This window comes from Phodopus roborovskii, unplaced genomic scaffold (genome assembly GCF_943737965.1).
Source record: "Phodopus roborovskii unplaced genomic scaffold, PHOROB, whole genome shotgun sequence".
Lineage (NCBI taxonomy): Eukaryota > Metazoa > Chordata > Mammalia > Rodentia > Cricetidae > Phodopus > Phodopus roborovskii.
Genome location: NW_026126407.1, coordinates 7,482,236 through 7,504,961, shown reverse-complemented (window position 1 = coordinate 7,504,961; position 22,726 = coordinate 7,482,236). Strand labels below are relative to the sequence as shown.

General features: G+C 52.6%; 2 protein-coding genes across 2 annotated transcripts in view; one reads left to right on the top strand and one right to left on the bottom strand.

Moving 5' to 3' along the window:
• The window catches only part of Smg6 (SMG6 nonsense mediated mRNA decay factor), a 221,092-nt gene extending 205,994 nt beyond the window's left edge, over window positions 1-15,098 (top strand). Inside the window, 4 exon segments of the mRNA XM_051179994.1 lie at window positions 7,032-7,185; window positions 9,969-10,180; window positions 10,456-10,537; window positions 13,422-15,098. Coding sequence (XP_051035951.1) covers window positions 7,032-7,185; window positions 9,969-10,180; window positions 10,456-10,537; window positions 13,422-13,552 — 579 coding nt within the window. The 3' untranslated portion in view covers window positions 13,553-15,098.
• Window positions 15,099-15,214: 116 nt separating this feature from the next.
• Window positions 15,215-20,007, bottom strand: Hic1 (HIC ZBTB transcriptional repressor 1). The gene is given in 5 exon segments (XM_051180023.1): window positions 15,215-18,179; window positions 19,620-19,673; window positions 19,676-19,849; window positions 19,852-19,896; window positions 19,899-20,007. Coding segments are annotated over 5 exon segments (2,529 nt in total). The 5' UTR covers window positions 19,993-20,007; the 3' UTR covers window positions 15,215-16,017.
• Between the last annotated feature and the right edge of the window lie 2,719 nt (window positions 20,008-22,726).

The window sequence follows — 22,726 nt, the reverse complement described above, 5'->3', positions numbered from 1 at the left end:
TAAAAGAAGTTTTACTTAAAAGATTTTAACTCATCCAGGTTTTCTTTATTATTTAGATGATGAGACTGTGTGATTGAGTTCATTGAGCTCCTATAATAATTAGACCCTATGAGCCTTATGTTAAGTCTTGATGTCCCTGTAATCCCTGCTATTTAGAGGCTCAGGTGGAAAAGTAAATTGAACTCAAGATCTCAAAACTAGCCTAAACAACAGAGAGACCCTGTGTTTATTTATATTTATTTTGAAACAGGGTCTCACTATGTAGTCCTGTGTAGACCAGGCTGGCCTTGAACTCACAGAGATCTGCCTGCCTCTCTGCCTCTTGAGTGCTGGGATTAAAGGTATGTGCCACCACATCCTGCAGTGACCCAATCACTAAGTCTGAAGCAAATAAGTCATCATAATTTATTTTTTAAAAAAGCAAATATAAGCCCGGCAGTGGTGGCATACGCCTTCAATACCAGCACTCAGGAGGCAGAGAGGCAGGCAGATCTCTGTGAGTTCAAGGCCAGCCTGGTTTACAAAACTACACAGAAACCCTGTCTCAAAAAATAAATAAATAAATAAATACACTTTTGTTTTCTTTTGTTTTTGAGACAGGGTTTCTCTGTGATTTTGGAGGCTGTCTTGGTACTCGCTCTTAGGCTGGTCTCGAACTCACAGAGATCCACCTGCCTCTGCCTCCCGAGTGCCTGGCAACACTTCTTCTTTTTTTTTTTTTTTTCTTTGTTTTTCTACTTGTATTTTGTTTTTGAGGCCTGCCTCAAGCTCAGGAGAGTCCTCATAGACTCTTCCCTGTTCCAAGAGCTGCATTATGAGCATGTCCACACCTGGCTTAGGCATCTGTTTATGCCTGTGGTGCTTTTGGACATGTAGAAAAAGGGATTCTAAGAGCCTCTCAGGGAAGTTCTCTTGATTTCAGTAGCCAGTATATTATCCGTTACCTTTGGTTTCTGCCAGTGATTATCTCACCATGCTTAATTTTTTTTCTTTTTCCTTTTTTTTTTTTTTTTTTTTTTTTCATTTACAGTCCAGGTAGTTCTGAAAAATAGTATTGTTAGGCACAGTTTGAGTATACTTGTAATTCCTGCCTACTACTCAGAAAGCTGAGACAAGAGGATCATAAGGTTGAGGCAAACTTGAGCAACATAGTGAAGCCCTGTCAAAAAATAGACATTGTTCAACAATTAGGAGTACTGCTCAGTTGGGGGTGGTAGGCGGCACATGCCTTTAGTTCCAGCACTCAGGAGGCACAGTCAGGTAGATCTCTCAGTTCAACACCAGCCTGGTCTACAGAGTGAGTTCAGGACAGCCAGGGTCACACAGAGAAACCCTCTCTCAAAGTGGGGGAAGAGTACTGCTCTTGTAGAGGACCTGGGTTTGGCTCTCAGCAACCCTATGGTGCTTCACAACTGCCTTTAACTCTGGTTCCAGAGATCCTGACACCCTTGTCTGGCCTCTTCAGAAACCTGCATGTGTGTGGTACACATAAGCTCACACAGGCACACACATATGCACAAACATTTTTAAAAATTAACAAATAATGCCAGGTGGGGCGCATGCCTTTAATCCAAGCACTGAGGAGGCAGAGGCAGGCAGAACTCTTAAGATGGAGGCCAGCCTGATCTACACAGCTAGTTCTAGGACACTCAAGGCTACACAAAGAAACCCTGTCTAAAGTCAGGCATTGGTGGCACAGGCCTTTAATCCCAACCTTCGGGAGGCAGAGGCAGGCAGAGCTCTGTGAGTTTGAGGCCAGCCTGGTCTGTAGAGCTAGTTCCAGGACAGCCTCCAAAGCAATACAGAGAAACTCTATCTTGGGGGAGTGGAGGGGGAGGACGGGCAGATAAGAAAAAAAAAAAAAAAAACCCTGTCTAGAAAATAAATAATGAATCAGAAATATCATTTTTTTTTTTCTTAAAAGACAAGGTGTCAGGGCTACAGAGATCACTCACTGGGTAAAGCTCTTGTTCTGCATCCATGTAAAAAAGCAGGACATGGCTGTGTGTGCCTGTAACCCTAGCATGGGAGGAGGGCCAGATCAGATGGACCCTGGGAGTCAGCCAGCTAGCCAGCCTTCCTGAAACATCAAATTTCCACTTCAGAGAGACCCTGTGTCCATACAAAGTATAAAACCATAGAGAAGGATACCTGGATGGATAGCTTACTGGGGACTTTGTATACACATGCATGGGCACAAGTATACATAAACTGACATACATACATATATATAATATCAATCAATCACATGGGCACATACAAACACCAAAAAAAGAAAGAGAGAGTCTCACTGTGCTATTCAGGCTAGCCTTGAACTCATGAATGGGTTCAAATGATCTCTTGATTCAGTTTTCCAGGTAGTTGGGACTACATGCACGTACCATTGGACCCAACTGCTGTTTAGTCTCACAATAGAAATTAATACTCCTGAGACTAGATAGATGGTTCAGAAGCTAAGAACATTTAACTCCTCTCCAGAGGACCAGAGTTCCGTTACCAACAACCACAGGCTCACAACCCTCTATAGGTCCAGCTCCAGGGAATCCAACACCTGTGGCCCCCATAGGCATCTGTACACATGCACAGACACAGTTGAAAATAATAAAAATAAGTTCTTAAAAAGAAACAAATACTCCTGTGCTTCCCCTCCCAATTCCCAGTTACTGGTGTCTTTGATGGTCACTCAGATGCACAGAATATAAAAGAGTTGTACAGGAAGAGTAGAAATTGTCCTTGTTGTAACTAATGTGTGTCAGGCACCAAGTAAGGTACTCTTACATGCAAGGTGAATGTAGAAGTTTTCTGTGTTCTAAAACCCTCATTTCTGGTAATGACATTAATATGTCTTCATAGTAATGAAGAACACAGAGCCATACATGATTCCATCACCCTTTGATGGAAAGGAAGCAGCCACACTGTATGGATCTCCCAAGTAGAAGAACTTAGGAAAGCCTCTGCCTGGACTGCCCTGTTCTCCTGGTCTGTTGTACCCCTTCCGTGACAGCCAGTAGCATTATTTGTTTGTTTGAGACTGGGTTTCTCTGTGTAACAGCCCTGGTTGTCCTGGAACTCATACTCAGGAGATCCACCTGCCTCTGCCTCCTGAGAGCTGGGATTAAAGGCGTGCACCTTCGCCGCCCCCACTACCGCCGCCGCCACCACCCACTATTTGTAATTTTATGTCTCAATTTCCAGTGGGTTAGTATTATAAAATGGTGTTACTTTTAAAAGGAACTTAACTTGTAAAGGAGCCTTCCTAGAGATTCAGCCCATCAGCTTCTTTAGCTATTGCATACTGTGTCTCAGTAGTCTGTCATTGTGCTCCAGGAAGCTCCTATTCCTGAGAGCTGGCTGCTTAGCACCTTTCCCAAACTGAAATTATTTCTCTCTTACATATTTCATGTCAACATAGTCCTTATTGCCATACATATGGTTTAGAGTATTTACTTTTGAAAAAAAAATTTATTTAATATTTTTTATTTTACATATCGATCCCAGTTTCCTCTCCCTCCCATTCCCCCCACAGAACCCTACCCCCCCATCGCATTCCCCATCCACTCTCCAGGGAGGATGAGGCCTCTTTTGAAATTTTTTAAAGGACTCTTTTGTGCTTGCTTATGTATTTGCTTGTTTTTGTTTTATTTTTTATGTTTGTTTGTTTGTTTATTTTTGGACAAGGTTCCCTGCCAAGGTTGATCTTGAACTCTTGGTCCTTCTTGCTGCCACCACACCCACCTTGGAGTGTGTTCACTTTCCTCAGGTTCCCAGTGCACTGTCTAAGAACCAGTGTGGCCCAGGCTGAGCTACAGTCAGAGGGCTCCTGTGGAACTCTCCTTCCGGGTCAGCACACTTGACTCCAGGCCAGGCTGATCTGTCTGAATCTCAGCATTCCAGTTGCAATCCCCCACTCCCACCAGAGGCTTCTGCAGCTTTTTATTCATACAAACAAAAATAAATCTCACTACCGGCCTCTGAACTCCACAGCAGCATGCTTCCCCTTCTCCCTGAGCGCCCCATGGCTGTGAGTGGGGACTTGGCACTCTCCCCATCGACATCACTTTTTCACTCCCTGCGCATCCTGTGTCCTTCTCTCACCGTGCGACCCAGAGATCAGAATGGGACGTGACAGCCGGCACAGGCGCCGTGCACAGCTGCCAGGAATCTGACGGGTAAAATCTGGAAAAGTTGGGAGGGCAAATGCTAAACACATACAGCACCACTCAGAAAGGGCCGGAAACAGACACCCATAGCAGAGAGCCTGACTCCTAAACCTTCTTGATCTGCCATTCTTTTTATTGGTGCTGAACTAATCTTGTGACCCAAGTATGACTCCCCTCACCTACCAAGTCCACTGGTACCCTAGGAGAAGAGGCAGCAACTTTGTCTAATCTCCTGAGACTCCATGAGGGCATGTAGGGAACAGGAAGCAGTTGTGTGGTGACTCACTGGGCAGAGCCAGGTTAGGGGAAGTTGTCTGCAGGCGTCCCTGAGACCGGATGAGGGCAGCCCAGCTTTGACCACCACACACAGCTTGGCCCTGTCCCATTCCCAGGGAACCATCTGCAACCTCCCTGAGAGGCTACGGCTAGTCCAGTCCACCTTTCTGGCCATGGACCAGAGCTCCAGGTACTCAAAGAAGTTAATGCTTCCTTGAACCTTACTCTAGGCTTTACATCTGTCCTGTCATCAAATACCAGGTAGATTCACTTTGTCCCCCAGCCTGCCTTGGCTGCCTGACATAATGGCCTTCCTGCTTACCACCAACATACAGGTGGCATGATCAAGGTCTTAGGAACCCATTGTTCATCCAGGGTGAAAAATGGCAGTCAGTGACTTTCTTAATGGCACTCTCACCAAGGCTTCATGTCATTTCTCAAAATAGGGAAACAGAGATGTGCTTCCCTAAGACTAAGGCCTCTGTCACTAGGTGCTAGTGTCCTATCATTCATGAGCCATGTGGGAGAGTGTTATGTCCTCTCTCCCAGAAAGACAGATTTGGAGCCCAGGGCTCCTAGAAAGCATTCTGGTGGAGTTGTATAGAGGACAGAAGCCTGGAAAAAGGCTACTCCTAGGCATGAAAAGGGGCTGCAGAGTATTTGCTGAACCTAAGCAGAACCATTTCCTGTTCTTCTAAATGCCCAGGCCAAGAACTGTGTGTTTCTATCCTGTTGGCAGTTCTCTGGGGAGGGACAGTGACCCAAAATGCCTGGGAAGGTGGCTGACACTTTCTCCTTGTGATGTGAGATCAACTGGAGTATTTCAACAGACTGGGCCTCTGAGCCACATTTCTCATGCTGCCATTGTACTGTGGCCTGTGTCTTCACCAACTGTGGTGGCAGTGGCAGCAACAACTTACTCATAGGGAAAGGTCCCTGGTAGGTCACCGAAAAGCCACCCCCACCATTTGAAGGCATGCCCTTTCAGTTTTACTGTCACTCTTAGTGTAGCCTAAGCAGCCTTTTTGCTGACTGTTGGTGGCCAGGCCAAGCACCCTGGGCCCCATCTCAGTTGGCACGCACATATACTTCCTCTACTGTTTCTGGATCTGTGTCATTGCAGTTGCTATGTTTCAGAAGACCATAAGAGGGAGTGAGGGGACTGGGACTTACCCACCTGCTTTTCTGGATTCCCACTGGCTAGCTCCCTACACAGAATCTGCCAGAGCAGATAAATCTAGCCGACCAGTTTGCTTCCTGGCCATGGTCCCCAGAGGAAATAGCACAATAATATACTCTGTAGTTGTAGATATACCCTGAACTTATCCCAGCAGGCCATTGCCACCCATGTAAGACTATCAGTCTAGAGAACACTGGGCTTTGCAGATGTTCACAGAGCTTCCCATAGATGTGAAAGCCTATAGCACACAGTCCCTGGCTTGTGGGCTTCTAAGGGTGCGGGTGGCTGGTACACAGACCAGATGGTGCTGGAGGTGATTGTTGAGTAGTGTGTGAGGGGTGGGGCACTTCAGGTTTTTTGTTTTTTGGGTTTTTTTTAAATGGCATTTCAGTTTGCACTAGGGTACAACAAAAAGTCCTTATTTAAGTAAAGTCAATTTAAAAGAAAAATGAAATGAGTGATGGTATTACTTGAATAGGATTGTGGCAAAAGGGTAAAAGTTGAACAGAATTGCTGGGGATAGTATACCTTTAATCCCAGCAGGAGGCAGAGGCAGGCAAATCTCTGTGAGTTCAAGGCCAGCCTAGCATAAATATCAAGTTCAGGACCACCAGAACTACATAGAGAGACCCTATCTCAAAAAAAAAAAAAAAAGTAGAGCAAAAAAGACCATATTTAAGAAATATTGTACAAAGCGAGGAAAGATGGTAGCAATTATGATCTCTCTGATTGTTGCTCTTTGCATGAGGTGGGTCATAACTTCATCTTTTTTTTTTTTTTTTTTTTTTTTTTTTTTTGTTTGTTTGTTTTTTTGTTTTGTTTTGTTTCAGACAGAGTTTCTCTGAAACAGTCCTGGCTGTCCTGGAACTGTATACCAGGCTGGCCTTGAACTCACAGAGATCCACCTGCCTCTGCCTCCCAAGTGCTGAGATTAAAGGTGTGTGCCACCACACTATATTCCCTGTCTTGCTTTAAAAAGAGGTGGGAGGAGGGAAGAAAGGAAGGAAAGAAAGATCAGTTCTGATGTTCCTTAGTGTTGAATGGAGAAGTGCCCTTGCGCATACTGCCTGCGTAATATGTGGAGACCCTTTCCTAGCTGAGTTACTTACTCCCTTCTTACGTTCTTGACTTCTAGTCTTATGGTCCTTTCAGAAACTTATTTTTTAATAACAGGATCCTTTCTCAGCAACAGCCAAGATTTACTGATACTTCATCCCTGGGCCATTTGGTCTATGTTGATTTTGATTGTGCTCCTTTGCTCAGCAAGTGGGTCTGTTCCTCAGGCCTGAAGGGGTGGCTTGCCTCTGGAGGGGGAAGAGATGTGTGGGGGCAGGATGCTTACACACTGTTGAGTCAGGGCCCTGGCTCACCCGCCTGCTCACTCTCTTGCTCCCTCACATTCTGTGTCCCTGTAGGCTGTTTTAGAAGACCAGAGTCAGATGAGGCAGATGGAGCTGGAGATCAGACCCTTGTTCCTTGTACCAGATACCAACGGCTTCATTGACCACCTGGCCAGTCTAGCTCGGCTTCTGGAGAGCAGGAAGTACATCCTGGTGGTGCCCCTCATCGGTGAGCTGGGCGGGAGCACAGAACAGCACTGCAAGTACACAGCAGTCCCCTCTGCAGCCAGGCAGGCTGACCTGGCTGTGCGTGCGTAAGACAGGATTTGCAGGGAATGCATGGGGCAAGAAAAATTGTTTATTAATCAGAGTAGTTCAAATTATTATGGCTGATCCATGGCTTAAACTGCTTGAGCAAATGGACTCCCGTGTCCCAGCAACCAGCGGCTGCATGAGCCCAGCCCTTGTTTTTTCCTTATAAAGCTTGCAGTAAAACAGCAAAGCTGGTTCCCGTTATTGGTAAACACTCAGCCCTGGCAGATAACGGCAGTGCTGCTGGGTGGTCTGGCAGGGAGGCTGGGAGGATTTTGAAGTGGTTAGATGCCTTTGGTCTGATTGTCTTGTAGCTTTTCATGATCATTCTGTTGGTTCGAGGTAACATTCTTCTGGCCAGTGTCACCCTAAGGCCAGACTGACAGGAACCCTCCAGAGCATGACCTTTGGCTCACGCCTTTCATTTCCTACCACTTGGGCCATTGGTACTGGTGGAGGGTAAGCATCTCTGCCTTTCCTTGCTGGAGTGCTCATTGGAGACTATTGGGTACCCTTAGTTCTTGGAGCTTCATGGTGGGTTAGCCTTGGGTTGTGCTGTGGTCTCTGGATACCTGTCAAATATAGTTGATATAGCTACTATAGCTGTTGCCTGTACTGTGGGGGACAAGGATTGTGTAAGATGATTACAAAGCCCAGGATTTTTAATGCCTCTCTCCCAGCAGCCTTCTGAAGCAAGTTCGAGAACCATGTTCTCTGTAAAAGGCACCAGACTGGCAGTCTGCCTGACAGGCCACCTCTGACATCCATGCCAAGATGTTCCATTGGGCCTTCCCTCCCAGTCCCAAGTGTCTTAGTGCCAGATGGGGGTGGAAACAAAGGGCAGGAAACATCCGCCCCTGCAGAGCCTGAACAACCCTGGGGGGTTGTGGGAAACACGTTAGCACCACCTGAGAATGTTGGCACTGAAGCAGTCCTCCCTCCCTGTCTTCCTTCCCCCTCCCCATGTGGCCTGGACAGAACCTCTTAAACCCAGATCCTTAGACCTAAGGGAAGGTTTGCTGCACTTCAAAAGGCAGAGCAACAGAGCCACACATAGCCCTGAGCTTTCTGCTTGCCTCTCTGGGTACTGAGTGCACTGGCTTACAAGCTTTATCACTGTGCTTTCCTCCCAGGAGGTTTTTAGTTAGGAAAAAGAAATGGGTCACTTTGCTAGATGGTCAGTAATTGGTATAACCAAGAAAGCTCACTGTCATCTCAAGGTTGCCTCCCCAGACTGAGAAGGCACCTCCTATACCTTCCTAGGCTAGCAGTCACTGGCATAGTAGCCTGTGCCCCTACTATGTGCTTAATCTCTTTGTTCCTGAGAAATACAGTGAAACTCAGAGCTGTGGCCCTTGGCCCTGAAGAGCTTAAGTTTGGTAGAAAAAGCCAGATTTGATAGGAAAGGGGCAAACATAGGAAAACCTACAGGATACATTCAGAGCAAAGTCAAAGACCCTAAGGGTACTAGCAACTGACCAGCTGTATTACAACCACATAGGCCAGGCACTTTGACCCTGTGTTAGCTGGGCAGATCCCTGTACTCGGGGCTGTAAGGGGAGCTCCTGTTCAGGTATGCTTTCCTTGGTAGAGTCCTGCCCTATGACCAGAGCAGCAAGGGTTAAACTGAAAGCCTTCGCTGCTTGTGTCTTGTGCTCTTTAACCTGCTCTGTGCTCTTTAGGTCTGACCCCAGCATTGAGAAGTCCCGCCTGGTGCAGAAGCACAAACAAGCGTCCCCTTTGAAGCCTGTTTAGTTTGGAAGCAGGAAAGCAGATTTTGGGATAGAATACCAGTTTTTCCTGTTTGATGTTCTGTTTGCTGTACCATACCACCCATCCACCACTGCCACACATTGTGTGGACCTTGCATCTAAAAGCATGGGTGTGTGTGATTGTGTGTGTTTGTGTGTATATGTGTGTGTTTGTGTACTCATATGGGTCCTTCCCAGAAAACGTTTCTGAATACCCAGACAGTGAGTGCCAGCCAGGCTCACCATGGAACAGCATAGCATGCTCATGCCGACTCCCCAAGCTATGAATCATTATACTAAGAAGAGGCCTCAGACCCCAAACTCTCCCCAAGCCCCCAAGGAGTGCATATTTCCCACTTGACCTCAGGCTTTTAGCTGGAATTTTGGAAAGAATCTTCACCAGAAAATGAAGCCATGTCCCAGACACATAGACAAGCAGACAGGCACGTGCATGCGCGCGCACGCACACACACACACACACACACACACACACACACGTATAGTATCAAGGAGGTAATGTGCCAAGGTTATGTTTTCATGAAATACCAGAGCTCTTGCAAGTAAGTCTGGTTGTCCTTCTTCCTTGGTGGCTTCCCTGTACTCTGCCAAAGCAGACAATAGAACCCTGCCCTCTTTTAGACAGCTGTGGTTCAGACCCATGTAGCTGAGGACTGGCACCTTGATCCTACAACTAAGAAATGCCAGTTCGGAAAAATCTCCTTGAGTTCCTCCTGGGAGGAAGATGGGTCTCAGGAAGAGGCAGATAGGAGCTGAGACTCACTAAAAGTCTTGGGTCCTTTTTTTAACCCCACAAGTGCCTATCCTACTGTAGTTACATTGGAAAACCCCTGTGGATACGTGGCCTCTATTGCCTATGATGGTGCCTGGCTGAGAACAAAGGGTGAAAGCAGGCATGCATAATTGCTGATTGTAAACTCTGTCTCATCAGTGATCAATGAGCTGGATGGCCTCGCCAAAGGGCAGGAGACAGACCACCGCGCTGGGGGCTATGCCCGTGTGGTACAAGAAAAGGCCCGGAAATCCATCGAGTTCCTTGAACGGAGATTTGAGAGTCGGGACTCCTGCCTGCGGGCCTTGACCAGCCGTGGCAATGAACTTGAATCCATCGCCTTCCGAAGTGAAGATATCACTGGACAGCTGGTGAGACCTTCAGCAAGAAGGGAAAGCCTATGGTCCACTATAAAAAGTGTTCCTTCAAGGAGGGAGTAAAAGAACCTGGGCAGCCAAGGGGTAGCCACCATCAAGGCCCAGAAGGGGAGAGTTTCTTGTTCCATGTATCATTGAGGGCAGTTAGATTCAGCCAAGCAGAGCCAGAGCATGCCCAAATGAGACTCCAAGATAGCCCTGGAGGTACCTCTGTCTCTGCATGGCGCCCCCTCCTGCCCAGTGGTGCTTTTCACACTGTCTTCTTCCAGGGTAACAATGATGACCTGATCCTCTCCTGCTGCCTGCACTACTGCAAAGACAAGGCTAAGGATTACATGCCCACCAGCAAAGGTACAGTTTGGCCTCTCCTTGGGCCATCCATTCCTGTGCCCTACTTTATCCTGTCTATCCATAGTCCCTAAGAAGAGTCCCTCTACTGACTTTAGCCAAAGAAGTCTGTACAGGGCCTGTACAAGCCTGAGGCCATTTTGTCCACCCTTCCAGAGGTTAGACCTCCTTTCATAGCTTCCTTGTCCCCAAAGAATGTCAGGTGATCTAGGGCCAATTAGGAATGAGCCTTGCTAGCTCAAGGCATTGTGCTTTCCTACTCAGTGTGCATCCATCTCCTTTCTTGGGTCCTCAGTTAGTTCCTTCTGACGACAAGAATGTCGTTATGTTTCACTATAGCTTCTTCTGGACATGGTCTCCAGAGCCTAGCCTTCCGCCACCCTGAGGAGTAGAGCCTCTAGTTGGCACATTTTTTTCTTGCCCATGCTCACCTCTCTAGTCATTTCAAGGTGTCTCTTGAATGTTAACCCATATCAGTCCTGTAGTGGAGGTTCTCCCCAGCTGGGAATAGGCCTTTCTTCCTGATCTCTATTGCAGTGAGCATTTTACAGGGGAGAGCTTAAAGACTGAGCCCAGAGCTGAATTTTAAAATGTTTTGGTGAACAGCATCCCACCTCTGGGCCACCCTAGAACTCTCAAGTGTCTAACCATCTCAGCCTTGAGTGTCCTGCATTTGGGTTCTACTAGCCCTGCCACCCCCCAAGTTACCCCCCAAACAGCCGGAGAAACCTACTGCCATCCTGGGGACCGCCAGGGGGCCAATAGTGCACAGAAGACTTTGCTATTGATTCCCAAGAATTTCTTCTTATGGAAGGGAATCCTAACCCCTCCTAGCTCAGTATCATGTCCACTCACACATTTTCTTTCTGTATTTGTTGCTCCTCTGTTCATGCCCTCAGTCCTGGCTTGCTGGCTAACCCAAGAGTTGTCCTTCCCACACTTCCCATTAGTACAACCCTCCCTCATGCTTGTGTCTCTGCACCAGGAACTAGTCAGGAATCCACCACTGCTCTTCCACATGTACTCTCCCTGAGGGCCAGACCTGGAATGTCCAACTGACAAATTAGAATCCTCACTGAGCCAGGAGCTTGTGGGCAGCTCCAGAGCAGCTTCTTAAAGGGGAGCAGGATTGTAAAGGTCCTGTGGAAAAGTGTAACTCCAATAATCCTCAACCACCAAACTGTTGTGTTCTTAGTCCAGATGCATTTGGGTTCTACTAGCCCTGCCACCCCCCAAGTTACCCCCCAAACAGCCGGAGAAACCCACTGCCATCCTGGGGACCGCCCCTATCAAAATTACATCAGCAACGGCTGGTGTAATCAAACCCCATTTGTCAGTGTGAATTCTTAGCAGATTAACTTGTCAGATTCACAGAGAAACCGTCACCAAATGTTTATGTGTAAACGATGTTGAATTTTAAAATCATGTGGATTATGGCGGATGGGGCCTGACAAGATGACAGTCTCTGGTTTCTAACAAAGTGAAGTTACCAGTGTCAAAACAGAGGATGTTTATTGTTAAAAATGTCTCAAAGTATCCACAGAAACCCCTGCAGACCCCTGCCAGCAATGCTAGGCCTTGGCTGGCTGACCTAAGGCCTAGGACTTTTCTGGTCTGAGGCCCAGGGCAGGAATAGTGTGGAGTTGCAGGCAGACCCAGACAACAGCTGGGAACCCCATGTAGCACCCCACACTACTACCCCACCACACACTCACATTCCAGGCCCAGGCAACAGAAGGGTCTTAGACTTCTCTTACTCATGAACTACCTTGTTCACCCCTTATACAGAGCCCTCTGCTTTCTCCACCATCAGCCCCCATGAGCTCCCTGTTCACCCCCAAATTCCTCTCTAGGCTGAAAGCCAATTCTCAGCCTCCCTGCCTGGAGCTGGCAAGCCTAGAACTACTCAGGTCAGACACGGATGTTTGCAGTCCCCCAGCCCACCAGCCCTAGCAGTCCCCAAACACCACAGGACATTTCCTGTGCCTTTACTCTCTGCCAGACCTCTACTAGGAAATGCCAGGCCAGGGCTTAGGGGTAGACCTGCCACCCAAGCAGCCATGCTCAGGGCTTGGAGTAGCACTTGAGTGACAAGTTCTCTCCTATACATTAGTCAGAGACAAGGAAAGACTGCTATAAAGTTATCAAAAAAGACAAGGCTATGTGTACTAATGCAGAATGATTTTTAAATATGTAAAATACATAGTGTGGCTAATATGATCTCCGTGTTACAGGGGGATCTATACATACGCCAGTGCCTATATTTACAGGAGTGCATAAGGATTCTAGAAAGCACAGTTACCTGGGGCACAAGGCAGCTGGAAGAACAATCCTGCCTCTGATTTTCTTTTTACCTTCTGTACGGTTAGATGTACACAGATAACTTGTTAATAGATCCTTTAGCCATAGCTACGAGGCCCGTTTAACACAGCCTCTCCTGAGAGCTCCCTGGAGCCAACCCCTTTCCCCACATTTGTAAGCTGTTCCCACTTTCTATTCATCTTTAGATTTTTAACCTCTGGATACATAAAACACACCCCAGCCTTAGAAGGAGAGAATGTTTGTGTGTGTGTTGTAGGGGTGTAATAGGAATCTAGGGCCAACAGTATAATGAGGAATTGAAGGCAAGGGGCCACTTCCTATTAGTTCAGAGTCCTGGAGGACAGGCCTCTGGATGCTAACAAGGTGAGTGCTCTCAGGCACAAGAGTCCTGTGTAGGAAGTAGCAGTCCATAGCAGCAGTAAAACTCTTTCCTGGCTTCACCCTCTAAGCAGCAGGGGAGTGGTAACTCTGAGTCTGGAAGAAGGAAGTGCTTGCCCCTCCAGGACCACATTTTCCTCAGGACACTTTATCCTCAGTAGAGCCCATCTGCTTTCTGTGCCAACAGAGGAGCCCATCCGCTTGCTACGAGAGGTGGTACTGCTGACCGATGACCGAAACCTGCGTGTGAAGGCACTGACAAGGAATGTGCCTGTGAGGGACATCCCAGCCTTCCTTACGTGGGCCCAGGTGGGCTGAGGGGGCCATACTGGGGCCCACCCCCATGGAACCATTCCTGAGAGGCCACTAGGCACCCAGTGTAGCACGGAAGATGTCCACGTGCCTGAGCCACCAATCCACCCAGACAATAAACCATCCTCTTCCAACCTCACGCCGTGGCCGTGCTGTGGGGGAGCCGCTCCTCACAGAGCCCCTCCCGAGGGTCAGGCGGAAGCTGCTGGGACCCTCCTAGGCTGCCAAGTTTAGCAGGGAGGTGACTGACTACAGTGACAACAGGTGGACAAGCCAGATAGGCCACCAAGCTCTCAGCCTTTCTATTTGGTTTCAGGGCTGAAGGGAGGCCTACTCACCCGGGGACCCAGCCACTCTGTAGTAGCAGTGGGGCAGAGGTTCCAGAGTTTTCTTCATATGCAAGCAAAATGATAGAGCCCTCAGTCTTGCAGAACCTCTGTCCTGAATGTCTGAGAGAGGCTTTGGCTGTCAGGAAGAGTGCCCAGGGGGTCTCTATCTCCCTGAGGCCTAGATCCCCTATGGGCCCACACTGGGTTCTGTCCATAACCGCAGCCCCAGTTCTTCACTACACACACACACACACACACACACACACACACACACACACACACTTCTTCTTCCTGTCCACATCAATCTTTTGTTCTTGCACTTTGCCCTTGTTTTCCCTTTGGGTCTAGAGGGAAGGAACATCTAGTCTTGGGCTCATGCTTCCTGAGTGACCTTCCACCTGCATACACTCTCAATACTTGGTTTTCCTTTCACTCTAGTATCCTCCTCTTGGGGAAATTTCCTCAGACTCTTCCTGTTCCTTCCTTGTCTGCCTTCCCTTTCTAGTTGGCCCCTTTTATCACCACAAGGTCCCTCAACTTCCTCACCACAGTTCCTTGTGGGGCTTCTCATTCTGAATCTTTCCCCCTTGCCACCTGTGACAGGAACCAACTAAAGCTTTCCTGGCTGCCCTTCCTTTCCAACCCTCCTCATACCTGAGAAGCTTCCACACTGGTAACGCTGAACCCAGATGTATAGGTGGGCCCAGGGCCTGGGGTGTTTGTGCTGTTCCTGGCTTTGTCCTATGCTTCTCTACCCAGAAGAGGGTTGTTTTTTGTTGTGTTTTTCCCCCATACTGCCCCTCTGTTCACAACCTCACTTGGAGGCTCCCTACCAGGAATGAATCCCTTCAGTCCAGCACAGAGGTAAAGGAGGACGGAGAAGAGTGAATATCAATAGGTCACACAGCCCACTGCCTGACTGAGCCACCTTCTGGGAGGAGCAGAGCTTCACCAAGGATGCTCTGTTCTCTTCAGGCTCATGATCCTACCAGGAGAGGGCTGTGCATGCGAGCCCAGGACAGTGATTGGGGGGTGCAAGTGCCCAGTGCTCACAAGACTGCCTTTCTGAGTTGTAAGGCCCAGGCTACTGCATTTGAAGGTCCTCCCTCCTGGCTATGAAGGCTGGGGGTTGGGGAGTAAGCAGGGAGAACACCTTTCTTCTTTCTGTCCCATTTGAAACCCTGGTTTTGTTTCCTTAATAAATTTTTAGTTATGAAACATAATTGACCTCTCATTGATCTATTTTTGGGACGGAGGAGGGGAGGCAGGCTCAAGCCTGTACACCTGTGTTGGGGCCCTGCCACCTACCCTGGTGCAGGGGCAGAAGACAACCACAGGATTAGGGACCTTGGTTACTGCTTTATTGCTTTTTGGTTGAGTATAGAAAATGGAAGCGGCTCTGGAAGAGCCTGTGTACAGAGTAGGGAATATACAAAGGGACAGAAGGGGAACCAAGGAGACCTCGCTCCAGCCCAGCTTAGCTGGGCTCAGGATAGGGGCCACCCGGGGCGCATGCAATAAATACGATGGGGCCCCAGGGAAAGGAGAGGGACCTCAGAAGTGGGGACAGGTGGGCCAGAGCTGTTTTCCCTGGCTCCAGACCTGCCCACCCTGGTGGGTCAGGAAGGGAAGGAAGGGTTGGCCCTGGGGCTAGTGCCACTTGTGCAAAATGAGGAACTTCACATTATCAGTCCCAGGCTGGGAAGGAGCTGGGGGGCGGGGAGGCCCTCCGGCCGGCTCAGTCCCCTCCCCTCTCCCCAACTGTGCCCAAAGCTCCGACCCCAGCGGGGAGATTCACAGTGAGAATGGGTGTGGTCGCAAGGGCCGGAGGTAGGGCTGGGAGCGTCTAAATAGTGACACCCCTCCCCCCAAGAGCAGCTCGAAGCCGGAGGAGGGGGCCGACGAACCACAGGGAGAGGCGGGGTTCTCCTTTGGTCAAAGCTGATATCAAAAATATAAATCTCCCTTCCCCTATCCCACCCCCTTCCCGGGGTTTTCCCCCGACCGGCTCCCCCGGGTTAAGGCACAAAGCAGTGAGGCCAGGTGAGGCATAGAAAGGTGGGGCCACCACTGCGGCGCTGCCGCTGCTACCAGTTGTTCCCGGGCCGCCGGGTAGCGCAGGGCACACCTGCGAGGGGCGCCTTAGGTGGGAGAGAAACGGTCGATGGTCCGGCCGTCCGGCCCCGCAGCCAGGTGCGCGCCCTGGCTCAGCACCTCTGCCGCTTTATCCGGGCTGAGTCCCAGCTCGGCAGTGAATTTGGCCAGCGGGTAGAGGCTCTCGAGCGCCACCTTGGGGTCGTGCAGGAAGTGCGTGGTCTGCGCCAGCAGCTCCGCCGCAGCTGCCTTGTCCTGTTGCTTGAGGCTCAGCTGTTCAGCTGTGAGGCGGGCCACAGCAAAGACACCCTCCGGGAAATCGAGCTTGCCCTTGCCGTCGGGGCCGGCAACGCCAGGTAGTCCCCCGAGGCCAGCCAGCGCCCCAGCTGCTCCGGCCGCGCCACCTACTGCGTGCATCTTCATGTGGCTGATGAGGTTGCGCTGTTGAGCAAACTTGCCCCCGCACACCTGGCACTCGTAGGGCTTTTCTCCCGAGTGGATGCGCATGTGTTCCGTGAGGCGGTACTGGCGGGTGAAGCGCATGCCGCACGCATCACACGCAAAGGGCTTCAGGCCTAAGTGGCTGCGCATGTGGCGTGTCATGGTTCCGCGCTGCGTGAACTTCTTCCCGCAGATGGTACACGGATAGGGCCGTGTCAGCCAGTGCGTCTTCTCATGTTGTCTCAGCGTGGCCGGGTCCTTGTAGCTCTTGTCGCAGGACGCGCAGCGGTAAGGCCGCAGCAGCTCTCCTAGGCCACCTGGGGCCCCAGCAATCTTGTCCCCACCACCACCAAAGGGGGCGCCGAGGCCGGCGGCCCCGGCAGCCACCTCAGCAGCCTCTGCCCTACCATACAGCGCCTCCTCTTCCTCCACGTGAGCCTCCACATGTGCATTCAGCTGTTCCGAGCTGGGGAAGCCTTTGCCACATGGGATGCACACATACAGGTTGTCACCAAAGCTCTCAGGTTCTCCATAAGCCAAGTGCGGGCACGGGTAGCCCTCCAGGTGGCCACTGGGTGGGCTGGGGTCCTCGCTGCTACCAGTCTCCTCGCTGCTGCTCTTGTAGTCGTCGCCGTCGGCGCCTGTGCCTGGTCCGTCCAGGCTGCCTGGGTAGCGTGGCGGGGGCACCAGGCCGAGCGGGGGGCCCCCGGGTGAGGCGGCCGGATCCCCACCGCGTTCCTCGAGGCGCTCTCCTGGGGAGCCGCGATCTCGAACCAGATCATCACCATAGCTACCCAGGCCTGGCTCGTGCTTCATCCAGCGGTAGAGGAGGCTGGAACCGTCGGGGCGACCGGGGGGCTCGGGTCCCGGACTGCCGCCGCTTCCTCGAAACGGGTCTGGAGTCGGTACGGCCTCCTCCAGCTTCTGGAAGGGCAAAGGCGGCAGCGGTGGCAGGGCGAGCGGGGGCTCCTTGTAGACTGCTGACCCCACACCGGGAGAGCTGTCCGGACGTGGAGGCAGTTCGCGCTCACTCAGCGGTCTCTCGGGGACCGAGGAACCTGGTGGGCTCTTCTTGGACAAATCCAGGCCGCAAAGCGGAGAGCAGCGGCGCTCCGGGGCACAGAGTGAGGCTGCTGGGCCCGGGGCCGAGGCATACAGCTCGGCGCAATGGGTGTTGACCGAGGCCTCGGGGCCCGACGGCGGCTCGGCGGCAGGCGGCGGCGGCGGCCCAGCCGGGGACGAGTAGCAGGCCTGGATGACGGGCGTGGCGGCCCTCAGGCCCCGGCCGGGCCGCCCATAGGGCGCATAGCCGCCGCCGCCGCTGCTTCCTCCCCGCAGGTGGCAATACTTGCCGTGGCGTTTGAGGCGCTTCTTGCACAGAGCCACGAGGTCAGGGATCTGCAGGTAGCTGGCGGCGGCCAGCACCGCTCCCAGGCTCGGCTCGGCCCCCGGGGCCACTGCTGCTGCGGCGGCCTCAACACTGTCAGTCAAGCGGCCGGTGTAGATGAAGTCCAGCACCAGGCGGAACACGGCCGGGCTCACCATGTCATGGTCCAGGTTTAGCAGGTTGTCATGCACCACCAGGGACTTGAGGTAGGCGCTGCTGGCCGCCAGCACGTTCTTGTGCGCGCGGAAGAGGGCGTTCTGCACCACGATGATCACGTCGCACAAGAAGCCCTTGGTGCGCTGGTTGTTGAGCTGCAGCAGTAGCTGCCTCGAGTGGCCAGGCGCCTCCATCGTGTCCAGCATCGTCTGCCCAGCACACTCTCCTGCGGGGGACACACACCAGCTGGGTAAGAGCTAAGCCGTGCAGTGCCCTGGTCGCCTGCACCCAGCCCAGCACTGTTCCCCCGCTTCCCCTTCCCCTCAGCTGATCAGGAGCACTGAGTACCACGGCCTGGACACTAACAGGGGAGGCTCAGCGGCCTCCGGGAGTGGGAGCCTAGGCCCGCTGTCCCCAGACAAGAAGAGCAGAAAAAAGACTGTGGATGGGGAGGAGGTCAGGTTAGCCTATTTGTCCCAGACCCAGGTGCTGCTAATTTCCAGGGGGGAAAAAAAAAACTATTGGGGCGAAATGACCCTTTCGGAGGCAGTTACCCGATTTAAGTAAAATGTCCGCTTCAGGAAAAGTCATTCAGGGCTGAAAAGTTTGCCCAAGTGGGGAGAAAAGGAGCCAAGTAAGAAGCGCCTCCCGCCTCGAAAGAAGTTGCCCCAGTTAGGGGAAGTGATAAGAAAGACAAGAGCACGATGCCCATCGAGGCGCCGCCCTGGCCCGGGGCTGTCAGGCCTTCGTTTGGGCCGGCCGCCCCGGCGCGGGGAGCAGACAGTGGCTGCGGTGGCGGGCAGAGCGCGAAGGCCGGGCCCCGGCGCGGGGAGGGCGTTATATCGGGGCAGGAGGCTGAGGCAGGAAGCAGGTGGGGGGGGAGGGGGGGCCACGCAGCTCCCAGGGGAGGGAGGGGGCAGCGCCCCGGGCGGGCACGGCGCACAGCCGGCTACGGCCCTGACCTCGGCCTGCGCCCCACCGCGTTCCGGACCCAGCCCCGGCCTCGACTCTACATCTCTTCTCCAGCTAGATCCCCTCGGCCCCGTCTCCCCCGAAACTCTGCCGCCCCAAACTTGGGGGAAACTTTCCCAACTTCAGACAGGGCGGGAGGAGCGCGCCGGCCCTAGTCCTCCCAGCCCCCCAGTTTCTCCTCTAGGGTCCCCAGTTTCCGCAGCCTGGCGGCCGCGGGGACCCACACCTAACCTTAAACCGCCCTGCCCGCCGGCGAGCGCGCCCGCCCCTGTTCCCCGCCTGGCCCGCAGGGCCTCGCGGACCCGTTACCTGGGGCCGCAGCCCAGCCCGGCTTCCCTCCCCGAGGCTGTGGCAGCTCCTAGCCTGCGCCCCACCCGCCCCGCTGCCAGGCGCCGAGCTGTGCCAGGGCAGCGCCCCTGCCAGCCCCGCCCGCCGGCTCCCCTTGCCTTCCCCTCTCCTCCCCAGCCCATGTGCGGGCAGAGCCGGCCCGGGACCGCTGACCCCGCTGTGAACCCGGCGCTGAGCAGCAGCCCAGCGGTCCCGCGTCCTCTAGGCAAGACACTTAGTGTCCCAAACGTCAGCCCCGACCCGGGCGCCCGCGTCTGAGGATGCTCCCCTGCCGGCCCGCGCGCGAGGACCAAGCTGTCCCGGGTCCCTTGCTTGCCCCTTCCCGGTCGCCAGCTCGAGGACCCACCTGGGGGGCATGTCGGAAGCCCCGGGCCCGGCTGCCGGCGGATCCAGGGGGGACGTGGCTGCAATGCGCTGCCCTCCGCCCGCCGGGCCCCCGGTCGGTCTGTCCTGCCGGTCCGTCCTCCCCGCGTCCTGGTCGCGTCTCAGCCCCACCGCGCTTTCCGCACACTCTTATCTGGAGCGGCCCGAACAGGCAGACGCTGCCGCAGCCATGGCGCCACCTCGCGGCCGCGCGGGATTGTATATGGCCGGGCTGCGACCTCTGGCGCACACCTGGGCTTGAGGCTTACAGATGCAGAGCTGAGCTGGAGATCCGCAAGTTCATGATTCCAGATGTGCCCACCTGGGGACCCAGATATCGGACCTGGGAGTCCCATAAACCCTGGGGTTTTGAGCTGCGTGCTCCCGAGTACATATTTCTTATGTAATATGGCGCCAATTTAGAAAAAGTTCTGTCTTCAAGAAGGGAACTCTGAAGCCGGTTGTAATGGCACACTCTTGTAATCCTAGCAGCAGGGAGTTGGAAGGAGGAGGACCAGGAGTTCAAGGTCAACCTCTACCTCATGAGACTCTCTCTTTAAAAAAAAAAAAAAAAAAAAGGTGGGAAATGGAACACTAGTGACAGTAAGCGTTGAGAGGGCGATTTTGGAAATCCTAAATGAGACAAAGGTAGGTAAGTTTGGAGCGGAGGGGGGGGGGCTTTCATTAGGCATTTCTGAACACCACTACTCACTTGGACTCAGGCTCCAAAAAATCCCAGCTCTTCCTCAGACACATGTTATCTGTATGCACATCATAAACCTTGGACCCTCAAATGCTGTCCAGGCAGTCACACTCGATGGCGCGTATGTTTTTACACAGGCAGCAGGCAGCCCGCCCCCTCCAGGAGTCCCGACTTCTTGGGCTCCTGTAGAGGCTGCTACAGAGAGCACCCCTGTGACTTATGTGTCTCCAGAAGGACCCTAATATCCTCTGACTAGAAGTAGCTGGACAGAGCCCCTTGGGACATGTCCCCCAAGCCCCAAATTCCTCGTCTAAGCTGTTTTGAGGGATCCTAAGTGATTTTTTTTTCACCAATTCACATTTGAGAAATATCCCGAGTGTGGGAGGTTTGAGACCCATCCCCTCCCAAAAGTTCCTACACATCACACAAGGGAGGGTTCGATTCACATAGGTGACGCCTCTTCTAGGAGGGAAGGGACCATACACCGACTCGTGGGTGCTCTCCGGAAATGTCCCTGCGCAGAGGGGCGGAGACACCAGCATCGTTGCAAGCACCGCGCCTGTGGCCCACGCTCCGCCTCCTCCCCGCACCTCCTGACCCCCCACCTACACTGTGGGGGGGTCCCCCAAACCGCCCACAGCTTCTTATTGGCTGCATCTTCCTCCATGGCCAAGCCGGAGAGGCTGGGGCGCAGTTACTATGGTAACCAATGAGGTTCCCAGGATCTCAACTCTCAGAGGCCTTGGAGAGCTTAGCAACCGCGCGGGGCCGCAAGGCGGGTGGGAGCCGCGCTCGCCGCACCCCACGCTGTCCTCGAGCCGGACGCCCCCGCTTGAGGTAGTGGCTGAGTCACTCGCCCGGGGCCGCAGTCACGGCCTCTTGCTGTACCAGTCAGACACTAAGGTCTTGGGCGCCCCCTAGAGGCTACGTTTCATTGGCAGGAGACATCTGCGCCTGGCCTAGGCTTCTGGTCCAAACAAATCAAGACTGCCCATCTCCAGGTTTCCGCTGTGTGCTCCGCATCCATCTATTCCACGTACAGCCTTGTATCTCCTCACGGTATCCTTACAAGACAAGCACCGCGGTCCCACAGTGGGCTCCGCAATATCTGACTTCTAGAAGCGGACACAGTATCTCGAGGGATAGGTTTTCGGGCTGAAGCGGAAGTGTAATGGAGTCTTGTGGGTGTGAAGTCTCGCCAGAAATGCTCTTAGCCGTAGCGATGATTTTTAACAGATCAATAGGGTTCTCCCACCGGATCGAAGGCCAAATCCCAAACGACAAAGGTGTCTCTGTTTTAATTTTTCTCCGTTTAATAGGGTTAGCTTGTACTTCTAGGAAGAAGCCCCCAGCCTCTGTGCGTCTTTTACACAATGGAGTGTGTCTGCTGGCTGGCCCACACAAGGTTCACTGTGTCCACCGTTAGTTCTTGTTCTCTCTCCACCATACCCCACCTACTCTTAAGCCCTCATTGCATCGCTACGCAGAGGACCACACAGTCCTGTCCAGGCTTCTCCGTGTATTCTCTCTCTTCTTCGCGCCCCTGTCCCCGCCCCCCATCAGCCCCGGCCACAGATCTCACTGTGTAGCCATGGCTGGCCTCGAACTCTAGGTAGACCAGGCTAGCCTCGAACTCACAAAGATCAGTCTGCTTTCCATGCGCTGGGATTAAAGGCAGGGACGTGTATCATCCTGCCCCGCCTTTTAACTCCATTTTCCCCTCCTTCATCAGCTCCCGGGTCAACCTGGTGCAGCTTTTGCCCCTCGCCGAACACTCCCATGTATAACCTACAGATAGAATTAGACTGTTCCTTTTGGCCAATTCTCACTCCTCTAGTAAGGGGTCCTTGCCACCCCCCTCAGCAGTCTCATTCCCTCTCGTACAAGCTCCGCCTATGTTTATTTCACCAATGAGTGCTGAGGAGATCCCTCCATGCCAGAGCTGGGCACTGCCAAGTTGTCTCTCCATCACTTGTCAGGCTAGCCCTTCCTTTGGTGGATACATTTCCTAAACTCCTACAGAGGACCCTCTGCTCATTTCTGAAGTCCAGGCTACACTCAACTCCCTTACCTTCTCTGTAGTTTCCACCATCCGACTGGTACCTTCCCGCCCGTGGCCCAGTCAGGAAGCCTTCCAAACCTCCCAGGCTTTACCACCCCTCTTTCCCCAGACTCCAGCTGGGGTTTCCTTTCCTTGGCCCCCCGAGAAAGAGAAGAGAAAGGAAGGGAGGGAGGGAGGGAGAGAGAGGAGAGAGAGAGAGAGAGAGAGAGAGAGAGAGAGAGAGAGAGAGAGAGGAAGCCACACTGGCGTGTGATAGCGCCGCAGGGCATCTTCTAGCGTCACAGAACTGACGGGTCTAGGAATTGAGGTATATGGGTGGTTGGGG